At 31.3% G+C, this 22,379-nt stretch overlaps 1 protein-coding gene across 1 annotated transcript in view; it reads left to right on the top strand.

Annotated features, from left to right (window-relative positions):
- Positions 1-22,379, top strand: part of GRIK2 (glutamate ionotropic receptor kainate type subunit 2) — a 653,415-nt gene that overhangs the window by 500,834 nt on the left and 130,202 nt on the right. The window contains exon 12 of the mRNA XM_027089701.1: positions 10,047-10,270. Within this exon, the coding sequence (XP_026945502.1) occupies positions 10,047-10,270 (224 nt within the window). The remainder of the gene's footprint in view (positions 1-10,046; positions 10,271-22,379) is intronic.

The raw sequence follows: 22,379 nt of genomic DNA, 5'->3' as shown, positions 1-22,379 counted from the left end.
GAAATTCTAGTACAATGGATAGATTTAGTAGGTGGTCCACTTCCATTCAATAGAAAAGTTTTTGCTTATGCTCTCTGTCTTAAATCCTTCCATATCTGAAATTAGACATTTGATTCTATTGCATAGGGTTTTTAACAACACACACACAAAAATCATTCTTTCTGGTTTTAGGCAAGAGGAAAGAAAAGAGAAAGAGTTAGGAGAGAAGGAAGGAAGGAAGGCAGAAAGAAGGACCAAAGTGGGGGCAGTTTGGATAAAATAATAGACAGAAAATTCTAACCTTTCTTTACAGGCTTTTTTCTTAATATTGCATCCAGTTTTGTACTATCAAACACTACTGTAATTATAGCAGTTAGTATTAGAAAGGTTTTTGTTTGCTGTTTTGTAGGAATTTTCTTGTTTAATCTTTATGTTCAAACTTAATTGTGAGTTATTCAAGCATCCTTAAATATATGGGGATATAATATTAAATTCTAATAAACAAATATGGGAATGGCCTCAATTTTTATTAACAAACATGGGGAAGGGGAAGTGGTCTTAACTCAGTTATTACACTTGGCTTATTAGAAAAATTAACTATTCTGGAAGGAAATTGCTGTTCATCAGTGATATTTTCAGAAAATCATAAAGCTGTTTTTACTAATCAATGGGGAATTTCTATAGAGGCATGTGATCACAGAGGTGATATAGGAATAAGGTCATGTCACAAGTTCAGAAATACTGTGGACAGTGTAATTACTCTTTTTCTATTATTATTTATATAGGGCTGAGTTACCACAAAAATGATGTTTTTCTTAAATATTGAATAGGTAGTATAGTATTTTAAAAAATTCTAAGGCACAATTAAATAGCTTTGTTGCAGTTGAGTTTGAATGAAAGAATTTATAGAGATCACATTTATAGGGTAAAGGTAAGATAATAAACCTGAATGGTATTATTTCCTTTTAGTGGAAAAAAACATAGAAGAGTGGAATGAGAGGTGCAATGACACAAGTTTTCTCTTCTAAGTCTGACACCTTTTGTTTAGGGTTGGAGTGTTTTGTCATGTAATGTTTCTATTTTCTGGAGAGGATCAACAAGATGATTAAACTCGGAGGAGCTGGGAGGGTTGGAGACATGTTTGCTGCTCCTCCAGCATACCCAGCTTGTTTCTACCCCAGAGCCTTTGTAACTTACAAATCCCTCTGCCAGGGGAACTCTGATCAGAACCTCACAGGGCTTTATCCGCGACTTAACTGAGTGTGGACTCAAATGTCAGGACCTTGGAGAGGTTTCCTCTGTTCATCTTAGTAAAAATAGTGCCCTCCTTTTCTCCCTAGTTACACTCTCACCTCTTACCTTGCTTTATCTTCCTTCATGGCACTCTTCACGTCCTGACATTATAGCCTCTAATTGTTTCATGCTCAGTGTCTGTCTTCTTCACTTTGTCTGTCTTCACAGTACTATGAGCATCTAGAACAGCTCCTATTACAAAGCAGTCAATCAAGAATAAATACTTGTTGGATAAATTAGTGAATTGTTCGATAATAAATTGCTGAATAAATGAGTGAATGAATGGTTTCAGATAGATATCAGGGTTCTAAGTTTCCTCATACCTCAAACATTTTAACACATATTGAATAAACAGTTAAAACCTTTATAAAACAATTAAATAGTACAGATTCAAGGAATTTCATTAATCATGGAAACCAGAGAAAATATGTTACAAAATATTTTTCACTAGAGAATTAATTGTAACTATATCCAGATGCAACACAGGCTAGCTGTTTAGATATATGTAAATATTTTTATTGCCCAAAGTTCTTTCTTACTGTGTATGTTATTTTAACAGTTTATCTGTTTAACAAATACTAATATGTACTTTGTATTTGTTGTAAGTATAAAATACAGACTTTTGAATGTAGGGAATTAAGTAAATTTATAGTTTAGATTTGATGCACTCAGATAAGTTTGCTTAGTAATTCAGCATATGATGTAAATCTATTTGCAAAGCAAGTTCTGGGAGAGGTATGTTCTATGTAGCAAAATGTTATCCCTGTTCTGTTGGAAAATATACAGAAGATATTGTTTATGCAGATCTCTTATACAGAGATCATATATTCTCTCTAATATTTGAGTCTAACAAATGCATTTAAGTAAGATAATGAGGCTATATAGGAAAAGTATCTAATGTTTATTTGTATTTTATCTGGAAAAAGAAATAGAAGAGGTTGAGCTGGGGGCATCTTTTGGTTTATTTTATGTGGTTTGCAAGTGCTATCCACTATTCAACTCTTCTTATGCCCTCTCATATTGAAGAATGAATCACTGTAAAGGTCACTTTAATTTTTAACCTCATCAGCATAGTTATTGTTGTTATTGTTAATCCAGTGATGAAGAATAAATAATCAGGAGCTTTAAGATGGGTTATATGCCGCACACGTTTCCCTCTTGAGTTCATTCCACTTTCTTTAATACTACTACCCATGGAGCATTTATGTATTGGTCCCATTTCAACTCCAGGTTTTGCAGGATTAATGTAAATTCCAATAATGAATATCTTTTTATATTAACCCATTAGAGTAACAATTGGGCAAGCCAGTAAAATTGTAGCACAACTGTACCTTGTACATACTTTAACTGAAGGACTTATTAGAACTTTTCAATTATTTGTTTCCATGTTAATCTTCCCTATGCTGCTGTCACCTGAGAAATGAGACTGTCATAAACACCTTTGTATCCTAAACTTTGCCCAGGCCTTGTGCATAGCTGAATTTTGATAATTCTTTGTGAAGGAATGTTTGTTACTGTGAGCAATATTCTTAATAAATTTATTCTAAATTTATTCTAAACTAAGTAATGTCCAATTTTAACATAAACTAATCATAATTGGATAATTTAATTGCATTGATTATTGACAACTGTTATAATTTACCTATTATTTTAAAATAGATCCTGGAAATGCAATGTACTTAATCCATTGTCCACTGGAGAATGGTTGACTAGAGCAGAATTATAAGTTCACAGTTCCATTAAGAGGGTTCCTTGTAGATCATAGTCATCCATTCTAGTGCTAGTAGTTGTTTCTTGGTCCACTGGTTGTGTTACCAGAGCATTTAAACTGGGAAATGAAAACAGGTTTGGCTGACAATATATAGGTGAAATAGTAGCTTAAATCAGTAACAATGAATTGTATGAATGTCTTATAGGCTCAAGAAATAATCTGATATTTTAAATAGCATGTTGAATTGTTTCTAGTTTTCTATTTTGAAACTTGCGTATAAGTTTGTGTCAAAGAAGTGGTTCAACATCTCTCACTTCTCAAGTACTTGCTTGATGAATACATAATAACATTTTGAGTAATATTGTAGGATTTTTTCCTTGTGTTGTTTTTAATGTATGTTTAAATATAACCATAGGAAGTGTAGAAAGTAATAGAATATCGTTCCTATTTAGGTGATTGTCTTTAGCAGAATAAAATATTTTCACTTAATGTATAATTTTAAAAGACATTAATTATTTTAAAATTAGGAAATCTGTAATACCAAAAATCCAGAAAGAAAATGTCAGAAACACCATCATTCAATGCTTTGCTCATGAATAACAGGTATACAAAATTCCACTTTGAAGTATTAATATTCATGATTTCCAATTGTTTTTATTTTTTTTAATTATTATTTTATTTTTTGTGGTACGCGGGCCTCTCACTGTTGTGGCCTCTCCCGTTGCGGAGCACAGGCTCCGGACATGCAGGCTCAACGGCCATGGCTTACGGGCCCAGCCGCTCCGCGGCATGTGGGATCTTCCCGGACCGGAGCACGAACCTGTGTCCCCTGCATCGGCAGGCGGACTCTCAACCACTGTGCCACCAGGGGAGCCCTCCAATTGTTTTTAATAGAAATTTAGTTTTCCTGAAATTATCAATGTGAAAAAAAACCCTCAATCTCTATGAACCTATTTTTTTTCTGAAGGAGCTAAACTAACTCAATTAATGCATTAAAAAATAAATAAATCTCATAGAAATATTGCAGTGAGAGAAGAGATATTGTAACAATTTTAGTACAAGAATATTATTATTTATAAACCATCCATTGAGAGCTTACAATTAAATCAGATACGGATGGGAGTGAAACAAAACAAAACAAAATAAAAACAAACACCCCCTGCCACACACACACACACAAATCAGTGTTTTGGAGCTGTAGCTCTTCTGAAGAATTATCAGTTGAGAAGTTTATTTTTTATCTGTCATTTGTGGCAAGGTTGGTAGATTTAGTCAATATCATTTGAAATTATCAGCAGGCTTACTTAAGCATTAATAAAATGACAGCTGCTGAAGCAGCAGCTGAATCTACTACTGTTTGTGTTTCATGCTTTCTTAATTGTCCCTATTCAGGTCCTACAAGTGTGAAAGGACTCTCCTTATTTAGTTAATAACTCAACTGACTATGTTACTTTCCATTGTGTACTATGTGTTTACTACTTGGTTTGGTGAAAAGTAACTATAAGGCATATTTTTCAAATATAAGCTTATGTTTTATGTGTGTTCTATGTGTGCTGGAAGTCAGTAGAAGATTCTGAGCAAGAAGTGATAATCTGGTATGTGCTTAAAAAGACCTTTCTGGTCTTTGGATGAAAAATAGACACTAACTGAGCAAGAATGAAAGCAGGGCATCAATTAAGAGGTCACTGCAAGAGTCCAGACAGTATGACTGGGAGGATAGTGGTGGAGCGGGTACGCCATGTGTACAGAAGGTGAACTGTGTTTCCCTGAAAGTGCCCACAGAGGTAAAGCATTTGTTCACATCATACATTGTGAAGAATTTGGGAAAGTGTGCTGTCACTTATAAGTGATATTAAAATTAATATACATAATTAACTAGCTTAAATTTCTTAACTAAATCAATTAAAATATTCCAATTTTTTCATATGCACTTACTACTTTAATTATTTTACCCATTTACTAAGCATTTCACAACATTATGGAAAAGAAAACAGTGTTTAGAACTGGTTTTCCATTGTTAAATTACAAGACCTTTCAGAAGTATGCATAAGATGTTTCACTGACCAGATCACATATTATAACATAACAGCGTTATGTTCTTTGATTCTTAGGACTTCATTACAAAGGTTTTCTCAACATGATCAAATTTGCGGTCATTGTGCCATTCATGAAGATATGCTTTGTTATCTAATTTTTGTATTAGGGAATTAGAACTTAGACCAATAAATTTTACCATTCTTCTTTAATCTTTAATGGGACTTTAATCAAAGGGCCACTATTAGCTATATAACTCCATAAAAAGAATTATTCTGTTCTCCCTAGATGGTTAGTTCACTAGAAATTATATTAATGTACAAATAAATCTCATTTCTAGAGCAAGATCAGAAAAGTTTAATTTTAAAATTCTCTGATTTCCTTTTAATTTTCTTTGAACATTTTAGTAAGTTAAATTGAAACTGTATTCAGCAAACATTTACTAAGCAATTCGTTGGTGTCAAATTTTGTCCAATACCCTAGAGATGTTAGATTGATTATTATCATAGGGCTAAATAAGACAATTTGGAAGAGTTTCACATAGAATGATAGAATAGTAAATTAATGCTTATTAAATTAATAAGATAGCTGCTGCCTAGGCATCTCTGTGAAATTTCCAGGGAGGAATACTTTACCATTTTCTCAGTTCAATGATATGTGCTTTGATCGAAGAGGATGCCTGTAGGCTTCAAAGTGCTTATACTCTCATAATACAGTTGCAACAATGTGTGCATTCAAATCTCTCATCATATTAGGTGACTTACATGTGAAAAACTGAGAAAAAACACAACATAAAGTATTGTTACATGTTAAATTATATGGTTAAGTTTATAAGTGCATAAAAAATTTACTTAGGAGAAATTAATGCGTACAGAATGTTCAGGGAAGGCTACATTGGAGAAAAAGAATCGGAGATGTGTCTTATAGATTTATAAGATGTGTCTTACAGATGTGTCTTATAGTGGAGAAAAGGGGAGATCATTTGGGGACAGGGGAATATGATGCATTTGAATGATTGTACAGAAAAATGGTGGGAAATGAATATGGTTAAGTCATCTTTGGGATCGTACTTCCCTTAAACTCTCATGATTCTGGTTTTTTCATCTGTAAAAAAGGAAATCACAGTACAAATTTGAGCTGTTGTGAGAATTAATGGAAGTATTATAGGCAAAGAATACAACACAGTCTTGGCCCACAGTAGACCCATTTGATGCTAGCTACTGCTAAGATATTCTTTTTTTCCTCCTACTAATTCAGACTTCTGTCATCTCAGACTCCTTCTTCAAGATGTAATGCAAGTATAATTGTTTGGAATGGTCTTCTCTGCCCCCGTCCGGTGGTAGAAGTGAGCTCTCCCTTTTCTTTGTATCAATACTATTCATGTGACACATAACAATTTACTTATTTTTCTTTTGATGAAATCGTTTCTTTTTTAAATCAATTTTGACTACTGGCTCTTTCTAATGCAGGAATACTTTATTCTTTAAAATAAAAAATCAGTGACTAAATCTATTTTCAAAGAATAGATTTAAAAGTTCTGGGATTATTCCATTTTGCCATCAAGGTCTTTTCTCCAAAGCTCTGTCTTTAATAACATGATATTTGATGGGAAAATACCACATCTCTCACTATAAACCTCTTTAATATAATAACATCTTGATTAGATTCCAAAATAATTATATTATTAATGGATTTGTAATGAAGATAGATCTTATTCACAGATAATGGTATAATGTATAAATAAGTGCTCATCTTTATTGCTGCAAGGTAGTCCTGATATCTCATTTTGTAAATGGATTTAAAAAATGTACTTGATGTGCAATTAGATACTGCTTATTTTTGGCAATTGATATTTGATAAATTTTGTGTTTTACTGTCAATAGTTAACAACCTAGTTCTAATTAATTAATCAATCAACATATAACACATTGAATTCTACTAACGAGGATGTGGTTAAAACAACCTGCTCTTATTTAAAAGTAATTAATAGGTTTTTAAGAGCAGTTTTAGGTTTATAATAAAATTGTGCAGAAAATAGTTTCCATATATCTTCTTCTATTCTACCCCCTTTCCCTACAATTTCTCTTATTATTAACAGATTCCATTAGTGTAGTACATTTGTTACAATTGATGAACATTTATTGATACATTATTATTAGCTAAAGTCCATAGTTTTCATTAGGGTTCATTCTTTGTGTTTTCCAGTTTATGGATTTTGATAAATGCATAGTGTCATGTATTCATCATTACAGTGTCATGCAAGATAGCTTCACTGCCTTAAAAATATTCTGTGCTCTACCTATTCATCACTTTCCCCCTCCCCTGAACACTGGGAAACCACTGATCTTTTTACTGTCTTTATAGTTTTGCCTTTTCCAGAATGCCATATATATGAAATTATATAGTATGTAGTCTTTTTATACACGTTGTTCACTTAGCAATTTGCATTTTGGGTTCTTCTATGTCTTTTTATGGCTTGATAGCTCAGTTCTTTATGTTGCTGAATATTATTCCTTTATACACATGCACCAGTCTGTACTTTTTTTTAATTAAATGGTTAAAAGTGTGTGTTTATATATTTTGTTTCAAGCGACTAATTTCTTTTATAATTGAAAGCATACTATATATTTTGTTTGTTTTTTTCCCTTTAATAATTAGAATATAACTTTTTAAGGCAATGCTAAGTAAATTTTGAGGTATGTCTTGTCAATCCTATTAATATACACCTGTAGAACAACATTTTTGGAATAATAGAGTAGTTTTGTTTTAATATATGTTACATGAATTGTTTCCTCACTTTTGCTGATATATATTATGAATTTAAAAGTACGTTACCAGTTTAAAGCATACTCACTGACACGTTTTATATGTGGTGAAATTTTGCTTTCCATGTGCCTAGGAGGAGGGTGGGTTGCAAAGTTAAATGGCACATGATAAACTATGCTGAATTCAACCACCAAATCAGGAGCAAACCACCACTCTATTTTTTCCTTTTTTTTTTTTAAACCTGGAATCCTTGTTTCTTATATTATCACTTTCCTTCCCTAACAAACTTGTTTACTTTTTCAAACCATCTCCCCTTTGTTGAAAAGGCTCTATTTGCATGAACTCTGCATCTGACCATCTAAATTCTGAGACTATAATCTATCAATTCCTTCCCTTGCTTCTATATATTTCCCTTTCCACCTCTACATTCATTCTACATGAATGAATGAATGATGTCTCCATGATTCCACTTCTGGTTTCTGAGATGCATGACATGGTTAGTTCTAGGTATCGATTCCAAAAGCTTAGGTTTATGTCCTTGGTTCCAATGCTCAATTAGTTCTATGACAATGAACACGTTTTTACCTTCTGTGGTTTCAGTTTCCTTATCAAAAAATGGGAATAACAGTAGTATTGCATAAGAATTAAATGTAACAATTCAAGTAAGCTTCTTAGGCCTTCTTATGCCTGTTGCATAGCAAATGCTCAAGTAGTATGAACAACTATTATTATTAAATTGACATTCCTTGACTTATGAATGTGAAATATGATTGTACTCTTGCCAGAACACTGAAGATTTGTTTTTCCTTGCTGGTTGTTAGGAAATATCTTTCTCTCTCCATTGCTACTCTCAAAGATATTCTATCCAAGCATCTCCCACCACCACCCACCTGCAACGCACAAGTGCACACAAACACATACTCAGAATAATATTGTCAACAAACTTAGCCTCTCAGAGAAGGTTCTTCCTTAAGTCCTCCAATAATCCCTGAGACAAGGAAACAGTAGAGGACCAATTTCATTCTTTTTAAAAAAAAATTATTTTATTTATTTTATTTATTTATTTTTGGCTGCGTTGGGTCTTCGTTGCTGTGCACGGGCTTTCTCTAGTTGCGGAGAGCGGGGGCTACTCTTCGTTGTGGTGCGCGGGCTTCTTATTGCGGTGGCTTCTCGTTGTGGAGCACGGGCTCTAGACGCACGGGCTTCAGTAGTTGTGGCACGTGGGCTCAGTGGTTGTGGCGCATGGGCTTAGTTGCTCCACGGCGTGTGGCATTTTCCTGGACCAGGGCTCGAACCCGTGTCCACTGCACTGGCAGGCGGATTCTTAACCACTGTGCCACCAGGGAAGCCCAAGGACCAATTTCATTCTGTTGTACATCTTTCTGTATTTCTTTAAGATGAGCATTTCCATATATTCTCTGAAAGCTCCATATGGTTATAAAAATAAAAGAAATACAGAAATACAGATTCCCATCATAGGTTGGAATAGATGCCTTTGTTACTTCAAAACATTGTAATTATTTATTTCAATATGTTAGAGCTTAAGTTCATCCCTGACAGATGGTTAAAACATGGCGAGTGAAAAGCATTAGTAATTTAACATATTTAAGCTACCTGGAAAATTAGCAACTTTGTGACAATTGAAAAATCATTTCCTAATGCAATTTAGGCAAGGCTGCAAGGATTTTCTTTACATAATATAAAACAAATTAGAGAGATAGTAACAAAATTCAGGGGCCGTAAACAAAATCACATTAAAAGAAGATTTTCACAATGTTAACTATTTAAAGAATAAAACATTTTAACTGTGCTCTGTAGTTTTAAAACCAGAAAAATAAATGTTTCTCGATTATCAGCTAAATAATTTGAGGTAGTTATTATTATTTACAGTTTGACCAAAGTATTTATAAAATCATAATTGATATTGTTTTTAAAGTTTAAATTAAAAGTATTATGAGCAGGTTTAGTAGCATAATAATCCAGGTACTAAATGTACAATGGTTTCTTCAGTGTTTTTTATCCTATACAGTTTTTTCTTTCTATATCTACTTGTAATAACTGCTGATTTGCTAATCTAGAAACTCATTGAAATGAGTAGCAGAGTAAATCAGATGCTTCACTTCAGAGTTAAGAATGCTTTAAGTGTTAACATGACTGTTGCTGAGACAATTCTTGAGTGTAAAGTGTTTGTTTTATTTAATATGGTTACTACTTTGTTGTGACTTAGAACACTTTTTTTCCTTTTTTGTGTTTCTCTCTACAGAAAGCTGACCTTGCAGTTGCTCCACTGGCTATTACCTACGTTCGAGAGAAGGTCATCGACTTTTCCAAGCCCTTTATGACACTTGGAATAAGTATTTTGTACCGCAAGCCCAATGGTACAAACCCAGGCGTCTTCTCCTTCCTGAATCCTCTCTCCCCTGATATCTGGATGTATATTCTGCTGGCTTACTTGGGTGTCAGTTGTGTGCTCTTTGTCATAGCCAGGTAACATGCTCACTTTTGTGATTTTTTTGGCAATTGTTACCTCCTTTTTCTAACTAATAATTGTCAAAAGTCACAATCAATGTTACTTTTCTTTTCCTTTATTTCCCGTGGGGTGCTGGAGAATAATGAACTTTTAAGAGTCATATAACTTATTATAATGTACTCTGATGCCTTTTTGGCAGAAAGCATGCTGGCTGTGTCAGTAAGCTATAAGTGCGGTAGAGTTTACTCTTCTGAATAAGAAGCTAGAAACAGTTCAAGTCACAGTGATATAAAAATTATTTCCTCATTTTGAAAATTTATCTTGAACCAGGTAGCAAAACACTATGTTTTATTTATTTGAATTAATAAAACAGTTATAAGAAAAATCAAAGTGGTAACATTTAAAAGGAGGCTTTTAAAAACAAAGGCTAATTAAAAATAAGCATTTTAAGTATAAAAAGATGACCATGATTTTCTACATAAAATTTGTCATTTTTTTTTTTGTTCACAGAATATATCACCACAAAAAATTTGCCTTTTTTTTTTTTTTTTTTTTGCGGTTCGTGTGCCTCTCGCTTTGTTTCTTTTCTCGCTCCCCAGCACAGGCTCCGGACGCGCAGGCTCAGCGGCCATGGCTCACGGGCCCAGCCGCTCCGCGGCATGTGGGATCTTCCCGGACTGGGGCAGGAACCCATGTCCCCTGCATTGGCAGGCGGACTCTCAACCACTGCACCACCAGGGAAGCCCATAAATTGCCTTATTTTTGTTGACATGTAGGGTATATTTCAATCATAACATGAGAAACTCAAATGCCTAAGTGAAAAAATACATATTTTTATGATGGCTTTTAAAATCTATGATATAGCTCAATATATGTTGCTTTTGCTACTTTATTGTTACTCTGGAAGTGGAAATTTGTAATCATTTTTCATTTATGCTTACCTCACTACCAAATTTTCAACAGATAGATTATTTTGATATGCTTTAGCTTATTTTTGCCTTAATTAAGGAGATTAAAACTATCCCTGGGCTCAGAGCTCTACTGTTACTGGAATGACTTTGGGAGTCACATACTCATTATAGTCTTCGAATTTATATTCTATCAGATATCAGAAAACTCTAAATCCAAGATGAATTAGAATGCTACATATAATTTTTTCATGTTGATAATAATACTTGTAATGTATAAATATATTTTTGCCTTAAATTCAAAATTAAGTATTAAATATGTGGGTTATTTTTTCAGTTAATTTATGTGGGTTCTTCTGATCAATTATCACTAAGGATATTTGTCCTTCCTTGAACTTTTTTTTAATGAAGTCATATTTTTGTTCCAAGCAGTGAAAAACGCTTAGTTTATTCAATTAAAAAATAAATAAAATCAATTTTAGAAGTAGCATAATATTTTTGATATACTTTTATATGTTTACATTTTATAGTTATGCACATAGATATTTCTGATACATTTACACATAAATGTTATACAGATTATAATTTTCTATCTAATAGGTTCAGTATTAACACGAGTCCTTCAGAAAATTATCAGTTGTATTTGACTGAAAATTTGTATTGGAACCGTATATGCATATAGCATTTGTAGCAATATGGTAGATTGAGTTAAAATTTTTATTTGAAGTTTAGAGTTTTTCCCCCCAAATGAGAATTTGGAGTATGAAGTTCATAAACTTTTAGCTCCCGTTTTTTCCATAGCTTGTACAAATAAAAAAGCCTTCTCATTTTTGAGCATCTTTGGACCAATTGCATCTTTTTTATAGTGACCAACACAAGGCTTCCTGTTTTATATGTGTGCAGAGAAGTGAGTTCACAGATTACAGCTTAAATAATTCAATGACTAGAGAACTCTACAGCCTTCCCACAGAACAAAAAGAAAAAAATAAATATTCTGAAGTATAGAAAAAACATTTCTTGATGTCTGCAGGTACACCTGTTCCCTCTTAATCAAATTAACTAAAGTTCTCAGGAAGGATATAAATAAAGCCTAGAGGAACATGTCCTGAGACAGTTGTGAGGCAATTGTGTGGCCATCAGTCAAGCTGAATTAAGTTCTAATAGCAGTTTCCAGGGGATCCTAAGCAAAGACTATTGTGTTACTTCAAATTTGAAATTTTAGATATTTCTAATTTTCTGAGCCCAAATCTTCTAAAATTAGATTCAAAAGCAGATAGTGAAACATCTGAATTTTTTTACAGCTTAAAAGAATATTAGCAAATAGAGACATGTGGTATGGATATGCACTAATCTAACTTGTAAAAATTTCTAAAACTCTCACTTTATATCAAATAATATAATATCTGTAGAATTTTGATAACCTGTATTAATTTTACACGAAAGAAATTCATCCATGTCTTTCTATCTGAGAACATAACATTGACTGGTGTGCCATTTTTTAGGGTCTTTGAATTTTAGAATATAACTGTTGAATTTTGTCAGTGATTAAATGAATGGATTTGAAAATGATTCTATTTCAGCATCTTATTCAATGATGTGAAATGAAGTTTATTATCTTCATTTATGGGCAAATAACAAATATTCTATTAAATAATAAATAATATAGGATATCCTATATTAAGTAATAAATAATATTACATATTTTTGGTAAAGTAATATGTAATATAAAAATCAATTCTTTACAGATTATCTCAGAATATTTTCTTCAATTCTCAACATTATTATAATCTTGTATAAATAGTCAAATTAAAAAACACACTAAAACTCAGATTAAAAGAAAGTTTCTTGAGTAGAGTCCATTTAAATTCTAAACTGAACCTCCAAAACCAGATGATTTTGTATAAGTAAAATCCACTCTGACCTGGTATTGCACTCTTGCTACCGTGAAAGTAGTTCATGATGTGCGAATGACAGGAAAATGTCTAAATTTCAATTGTAGAACTTAATTACCTTTCTAACCAAAATGACATCATGATTATTTGTTATCAATTCAAAATAAATGTAGCATTTTTATTTTATCTGTGAAAAAAGATTATGTCTTATGCCATATAGAGATCACGGATGAACATATTAACATCATTACTGATGTCAAAATAAGTATGGTATTTCCTTTATGTATATTCTTTGTCCTAATGATTACAAAGAAAAGAAAGACAAATTACATTAAAAAATTCTCAGATATCTGTTTTATTTTCACTGAAATTCAGAAAACAAAGTTCTAAAATAATACCACTTCAACAACAAAATTTATATTTATTATCAGATATTATGCTATATTGAATTCTAAGAAGTTATATAATATCTACTTAGAATTAAAATAAATTTTATCTCAAAATTAAAATATAGTAAATGATTTAAATATCATTAAAATTTTTAATTGGCATTACTTTACTTTTGTTTCAGTCACCAGCTAATATTGTCCCAATTATTATTGTTACAATTAATCTTCTATGTCTTTTTAGCTACCAAGCCACACCTTCAATTTGTTTTCTGTTTCCACTTTAATTATTCCATCAATCATTCACTCAATTAGTCAAATATTTCTTGAACCTGTAGTGAACACTGGATAATTAGGATTCCAGGAAGTATTATACATTAATTTATATCCCTCATCTATTCATTAATTTATTCAGCAAGTATCTACTGATTACCAATAATGTTCTGAGAATTATACCAGATGCTTAAATCCAAGAACAAACATGGCTTGATACATTTTTTCATTAATAAACTCATAACCAATGTGTTTATCTGACAATAAATATGTATTGGCCTTGAATGAAAGTCATGAAAATGTTTTATAGTTATCCAATTTTTTTTAATGAATTACATGTATTTTAAATATATTTATCTAAAAATGACTTGTATATTTCACTGAAGAGAAATATACAACTATAAAGGAAATAAGACATTAGGCAGATTGTTAGTTATCATTAGAATACTAGATTTGAGACTTATTGAATATCTGCTGTATCATAGCATTAACAATATTAAATTTATGATAGATTTGTGATAATTATTAATAGATTATATGTTTTAAAAATTAAATTTAAAAGTAAATAATGATTGTTACCATTTTAATATTTCCCCTAATCTTCATTTTATAAGAAAAAAGATTATCTAAGAAATACTTGAAAATGCTCTAAATTTATTTTAGCAAGTGTTAAGAAAAAAATACATTGTCTTATTTGTCTTGGTATGGTTTTATAATCCATGATCTCTTGCAAACAGTTGCATTGTTGTTTATAGCATAATGACATAATCAGCATGCTTATCTGAATTAGCTGAGAACTCTATTTAAGAGTAAAGATGAACCTGAGGTACTGCATTCTAGATATAGAATGGCCTTATCCTAGGTATTCTAAGAATAGCTCTTGGCTGACAGAGGATTAGGAAGAAATCTTGTCCATGACTTGTGCTTAATCATATATGCCCCTAGATCTTTTTCCCTCTCTTTCTATTCTTTTCTTCCTTTGATCTAGGTTTATTAGTATAGGGATGGCAATTAGTCATATAAAAAGCCTATTTAGGGAACCCACCCTTTACACTAATGAGAGATATTTTTCACCTTGCTTCAAATATTTCCTTTGTTAAAAAAATAGATAATATTGATATAATAGATCCTATTTGTAAAATAAGTCCATTTCAATTATTATAATATTAAAGAATTTAAAATTTTCTTTTTGCCATAGGTGTCACCAAGACAACCAGAGCTGTTCTGAAATTTAGCATTTTGGTAAATTCGGTAAATTTTGGTCTAAGATCCTTAGTAGTTTGATATACAAAGATGAATAACTGAAGGTCGAACTTAAAAGAAAGGAATACTGGTATACACATTTACCTCCAACAGGATTGATGTAACCTTAATAATTATTCACTAAGCATATAAGAACTTTGCATATTTTATTTTGAGATTGGCATTTTAAAATTAAATACAAATAAACTCTGGAGAAGAAAAATAATACTATACCAAATTTGGTAGTAATAAATTATTACAGAAATTTCTTAGATTACTTAAATGAACAAATGATTATGCCAAATATAGGAAAAAGAGTAAAAGAAGACAAGAAAATTTGACCAACCTGGCTTTCTTAGCAAGAATAGCAAATCAAGGATACTCAATGTGTTATATACATAAGATTAGTTTTTCTAAGTTAAAAAGAATATAGGAATTTCTTGTATGATTTTGCATTGAATTACTTTGCCTGGTTTTTAAGATATTAGAATATCATCTATTATATTATTGGATTAGGTTGCAGGGGAGCAAGGGACAGTCTCCCTAGAATCTGCTCAAAGGTTTATTATTACAGTGACTGCCAGGCCCGTCTTGACATACATTTTGGCTCTAACATGGTCTGTGGTCACAAGATGACAAGACTGTTGCCTTACTGAGAGTCCTTATACTTGCAAAAATATTCTGTATTTCTCTTGGAGCTTAGAGGTAAAGATCTTCTAAACGTAGTGTTTTTGATGGTTTAACCGAGCTTAGAAAACCATGTCGAAAGTGCTTGCATTAACAGCTTTGATCTCGGCTCCTGACTAGTGTGCAATAGCTTTTATATTCCTGTCACAATAATGGGTGACATTTAATGTATGGTGAAGGGCAACAATGAATTATTATGCACTTGGAAATGGATTACTCTTTTGGTGGGATGTTCAATGTTAAACTAATCTGCTGTCAAAAAGACTGTTGTCACATTGAAATGAAATGCCAATTTTGTTGCATGCCTTTGCCACCAACTTTCCCACCTCTTACTAGAAAAGCATTTCAGTTTTACATAACATAATTTTAGATGTATTTTACTTTTATGTTTTTTTTTTAACTCTAGTATATTGCAGGGAAGCCTATCTATTATTCCTTTTCCCATTTAGAAATTTTCCTAGAATTTAATGGAAATTTGGTTGGAAATAGTATTGTTCTACTAGTATGCCTTTCACACCTACGAAAGTGATTATTATAATTGTTTATACTAAGAAATTCCTCAATTATGGACCTAAAAGTCAACATTGAATAAAACTAAATGCACTTTCAAATTACGTTTCCATAGGAGTTGAGGCTACTTCTATATTAACAGATTTTTTTTACAATTGCTATTTGGTAAAACCATTATAAAATAATTTACCTCTTTATTTTTAATGGTTCCGATAATATTCATGGTTGAAAGTATAAATGGAGTCACTAACCGAGAAAAAATTCTTAGTTTTTGTAATTGGTAGAACCAAACCAATTGAAACTAAGTTGAGTCAGTGACTTATTTTCAACTATGGTGAATATGGTATCTAGACAATTGAGACAGTAGAAATTTTCACTGAAATTATCTGTATAGGAGAAAGAAGATAATCTCAGTCATCATAAGAGAAAATAAACATATTCCACTTCTCAATTTTATAATTATGCTAGACATTTACAAGAATAAAAGATTTGATAAAAACGGAGTAAGACAAAGACAATTTAAAGTTAAAGTGATTTTTTTAGTAATCTGTAATCAAATTCTTCTTGACATTTTATTTTAAAGATAATTATGCTTGAGTATCTTTTAAAAGTTTCCGCATCTCTTTCCAAATTATTTTTCCACATAAAAATGTTTTTGATTATTAGGACAAAATTAAGTATAAATGTAACAACAGAAGTTTGATAGCTCATTTTTATTGTTTGTATCCTATGGATAATTTTTTTGCCTCTGTGCCTTTACTTGCTTCCATCACTGAATTGAATTCAAAGACTCCTAGAAGCAAGAGAGCTTCTTCTGTCCAGTCATTGCAAGTATGTCCATTCAATAACTATCTGGGCCAATGAGCTTCTGAGAACTATGGTCACCCTATGATGATTTGTTTCAATTTAGAAGTTCCACAGTGCCTAGCTCAGTAAATCACAGAAACTAATTTTAATAAATTACAGTATATAGAGTCACATTAAGAAACTTGAGAATGCTAAAAACTTGAAGTTGAATTTTACTAATTATATTTGCTACCAAAAAATGGCACACCTCTGTTCTTAATGAATCCTTTATGGAACATGTAATTATTTTACACACACACACACACACACACACACACACACACACACACTCACTCATACATGCACACTGCCTGATGAGAAGCAGTACATTGTAAGAAATTTTTTTATTTGAAAGATTTGGAAAAGGAGTGTAGTGGCTCTTTGTCAGTTGCTACCATGCCTCTTGTACATTTCTCATTAGCTAATTAAGATTGAAAAGCTAATAGGACAAGAACAATACTGTGAATGGCTTGTTTCTCTTTTTATTTTTTCTTTGCTTACTTTTCCTTTTATTTTTTTTGACCATTAGAAAGAAATTCTTTGAGGTGACTCTTAAAAAAGAACCAACAAGATGAAAAGAACCCAGAATTTCACCAAGTGATGCACTTACTCTTCAATATTTTGCAATTTCTCGGTAGCTACTTCTCCCATAACTGCAGAGGACTGTGAATTGTTTGTAAGAAACTATCTTCCCAGCTTGTTTTGTCTGTGTTAATGATCAAAACAAAATTGCACTTCTCTCTTTCCAATTGTCCCCTTGGACTTTTGGCGGTTTTCTCAGCCACTTAAGAAAGGTCTTCACAATCTGAAACTATCCCAGGAAAGTCAGTGTCTTTTAAAAATAATTTAACAATGTTCTTTATAAATATTTTAATCTACAGTGTCTAGTCAAGAGAGGTCAAAGCTTTTACATACACCTTGAAACAGTGGAGTCTGTGCAGGAAGCCAGTGAAACAAAGATAATGAGTAAAAAAAGAAATATTCTCTAGGAGTCTGTTTCTTTCTTTCTATATATGTTTGTACAATGATTGAGAGTACTATGCTCAAAAAGGTAGTTGTCTTAAGAAATATAAAGGAAATAGATCATTTTTTTCCTTTAATCATAAGCATGGTGCCTAAATTAGTAACATTTTTACTTGGATAAATCTGTCCCTTTGCTGTCAATTTTTTAGTGTAAGAGTTCTTTCCGATTGATGTTTCCTATGTAGTCTTGTAGTGGGCTGGTGGGTCACATGAAGGAAGTGATTGAGGGAGAAAAGGAAGAAAACTAATATATACTGCATGTCAACAATAGCCAGGAAGAGATTAATTTATTAGCTTTTTTTAGTAACTATTTTTATGGTTTAAGGAATGAATAGGTATACATCACCCCTGCTCCCATACCTCTCACAAATGAGATTAGAGATGTTTACCCTTTGTTTAATGCTATTATTGTTACACTTTTAAAATTCTAATTTATTTTAGGGAGGGGTTTTGTTTCTAAGGAAAGAAAACAGATTTATAAGAAAACAGAAAACAGACTTAGAAAAGGAACTTCTATCATTTGGTTCTTTTTTACTATCACATTAAATTCATCTTCCACCTTTTCCTTCTAAGATTTCAGAAAAAAAAAAAAGACGTTGGCTACTTTTTAAAAATATTTAAAAGAATGCTATAGTTAATATTTGCACTACATGTTAATGGTATATTGCTTTATAATAACAGGTGATTTCTTAAAAGTATCACCCTAATTAGCTACGTTTAAGAAGTGTGTCTTTCTCTTTAGAACTGCAAATCAGAAAGCTTAAAAAATATTTCCATTCACTTGGGCGTCTAAGCAGGAGACACAAGCCATACATGTGCAGATTTACCTTATAAACTTACTCTCTAGAAATGCTAACTTTCTTCCCCTGAAAATTACTAGCTGTATATAGTAAAAGAATTGAACCACATTGTGAGATTTTCTGGAAACTAAAGATGCTATTGATATTGTTTTGATTTTTTAAAATAACTTATGGATGTGGGAGAAATATAAATATTAAATGAAAATGTATGGATATAATTTTTAGTGGTAATTTATGACTTTATTTCTTCATGCTATGTAACATAATGCACTCTATCCAAATAATTAATGAGTAGGAGATATAGTGTCATCAACCAGTGTAACTTCATTCATTACAGCATGTCACAACACCTTAATTGCTATAATTTTTTACATTCCATTACATAATTACATCATTCAAGTTAAATTATTTTCATATCAATCCTGTTGGGTATATATATGTACATATTTTTAAAGACAAAATATTGCTCTCTAAATAGCAATAGAAATTTCAATATAATATTTAGATAGAAAGAACTTGAAAGCATCTATTTTATATATAAATAGGATTAGTAAAACAAATGACAATACAAAGTATTCTGTTGGTTTTCAACACCTATAGTTTTAAATATTTTTAGTTAACCATGCATACTAAGGGACACCGTAAAAATGTTATTAGTTTCCTGCTATTCTTTACAAGAGATGTTTAACCCTAAGTTAATTATTTTAAAACGTTACCCATGGTCACGTGCCCTGTCTGACTACTCCTGAGATGACAAAATTAGGTGAATGACTTTAAAATAGATTTCCCCATTAAATTAATGGACTTGATATTTGAAGCAAAGGTGAAATTGTAGGTTTTGAATGTTACTGGCATGATAAAATTTATAAACAGAATAGGGCTACAACTGTCATCTAAGTTGGTTCAGAATATGCACCTGAATATTATTTTAACATAATAAAATTAGGTAAGTGTTTCCCTGCTTCCCTTACTATTATTGGTACTGAAAATGGGGGTGCTGGGAGGTGTGTTAAATATAAGTTTAGCAATTCACTAGACTGACTGAAGATATGTTTTGGAAACTGATATTACTAAGGTGATTTTACCAAAAAAAATTGAAAATAGTGAAAATTTTGCTCGTGGAAGGAGATGCAAAAGTAAGTTACATTCAGGGAAACGTGTGTTGATTTCAAAGTTTTCATATTACTACTTCAATTTTCAATTAGGGCTTCAAAATTTTTTAATTAGGAAGATATTTTTCTAATATAATTTATAGTATGCTTTTATATTTTATAAACATTATTTTATAATGTTTTAAGTCTGGAAGATATTTTTATAATATAATTTATAATATGCTTTTATATTTTATAAAAATTATTTTATAATGTTTTAAATCTTCTGCCAAAAATTTAAAATATTTATGTTGATATTTCTTAATTCAGTTATTTGAGCTGCAAACAAAAATAGTGAATGCTTTCCAAACATACTTCAGTTGTTTTAGATACTAAACTGCTTATATGGTGCATACACTTAATTTTAAAATATTTTATTGATATAGTTGGTACAATAGAGTATAATTTCAAAAGATATTTACCTGAAGAAAAGAAAGCCCACAAATCATTAACCCTTGTGAAACTTTATTAAAATTAAAAATTCAATGAGGAAAAAAAGCCTTATGAGCCTTGCATGTTTATGGTAGCTTATTTGCTATTTTTGTATAATCCAGATATTTGCATATTAGCTAAATCAATTTAAATGTCCAAATGATGCTTAGAAAATCAAATGCTACCTTTTCAATGCTAGCTTCAAGTTCTTGTTAGTTCTTGTTGATAACCTCATTTACTGAGTGTCCATTTTTTTAAAAAGTATAGTCTGTTTCATTTTCCAGTATTAGAAACCACCTGACCACCTGACTGATCTGAGAACAGTCTTCCTTGAGCCTTTTAATACTGGACTTACTGCTTTTAAAATCCTTAGCAAGTGTGTTGCAAGCTAAACACTTGCTCCTGATCTGTAAGTCTAAGAGAGAATTCTTTCAAATGTAAATTATGCTCATATTGATTTTAAAATAACTGCTTTTTAATATTTGTTACTTCACTTGCAAACAGATAGCTATATTGGTAAGAAATTATTGATAGGACAAACTTATACTTTCTGATGCAATGTTGATATGTTGGACATTTTCCTTTTTATTCTCAATTTAAAGCCACTCTTAATTTAATTTGATTGGACAATTGAGAGTTTTTAAAAAAAATGGTATTAGCAACTATTTAATAAGACTGCAGAAAAGCCATTGTATAGCATAAAAAATAGATTCCAGCTTTAAGTGTAGAAATGTGTATTTTTTATTTTACATTTGTAAAATTAAGTCTGGATTTTATGGCAACCAAAATAATGCCTTTCCTTCAGAAATCTTAAAAGAACCCAAAGAAGATTATAATAAGTACTTTTTTATTCCATTCAATAAAAACAATCTGAGCTAGTTTAAAACTTAAATAAATTGTAGTATACCATTAAGACTTAATTTTATTAAAAAATATTTCTTAGGGTAAGAGTAGGTCACAAGAATTTGAAATCAGCCTATTGTTGAAGTTAATTTCCTACATCAAATATAAATTTTAATGGGAATCAGTAGGAAGTCCTACATTTTGAAGACATTGTTTCTAGTTAACCATTCGTAGCTGATAGTGATATTTAGTTTTTCTTAAGATTCAATTTTTAAATAAAAATTGATCACAATTTCACAATTTAAATTTGTCATGAATAAATTACAAATCACTGGAACTGATCATTGTTACCATCTCATTAAGCCCTCCCAATCCATTTAGATCTACTAAATAATATGTTCAATAGCATATTATTGTAGCATTCATGTACAGATAATCCTTGTGCTTCACTCTATGTAAATCTGGTGACTTTCTGGTATTAAAGCTACCAATTAAACAGTGCCACGGTTAATTAATGAACAATGTAAGGCATAAAATTTTAACATGAATGATGTGTATTGTTCAGTGGTGTGATAATAATTGTTTGATAGCTGACTGTGACAATGAGAGAGGCTTTGATTTGTGGTAATTGCCAGTTTTCATGGTATTAAATACTACCAATATGGCTAATATCAAGCTACCGGTGGAGTCTCACTGATCATGGAGTTGGGAAATAGGTGTAAAATTGGCTCTCACAAGCCATTGTGAGTTGGCTCCAGCATACTGCTAGTATATACCATGTTCAAATGATTGGAAAAGTATAGGTCATAAAAGTGAATAGCAGGTTGTCCAGGTGGAATATGCTTATACAGATATGCAAGGTGCATCAGAAAGATATGGACGATAACAGCAAGGTTATAAAGCTGTAAAAGCAAAAGTTAAGGGTTGGGTTTTTATTAATACAATTAGAACCTTTGCAGTAATTCTAAACTTAAAGTCAATACCAATTGATCCTTTCACTGATGAAAATAATTTGATATCTAAACAATATGCATAATTTCTTGAAGTCAACTGCATATTAAAATAACTAAAAAGAGAAAATACACTGAGGAAAACATTAGCTATATGACCTCATGGAATGTTATTGTGAATGC

This window comes from Aethalodelphis obliquidens, unplaced genomic scaffold (assembly GCF_003676395.1).
Source record: "Aethalodelphis obliquidens isolate GAN/ISIS:26980383/991018 unplaced genomic scaffold, ASM367639v1 scaffold3, whole genome shotgun sequence".
NCBI lineage: Eukaryota > Metazoa > Chordata > Mammalia > Artiodactyla > Delphinidae > Aethalodelphis > Aethalodelphis obliquidens.
This window is presented reverse-complemented; position numbering and strand designations above follow the sequence as displayed.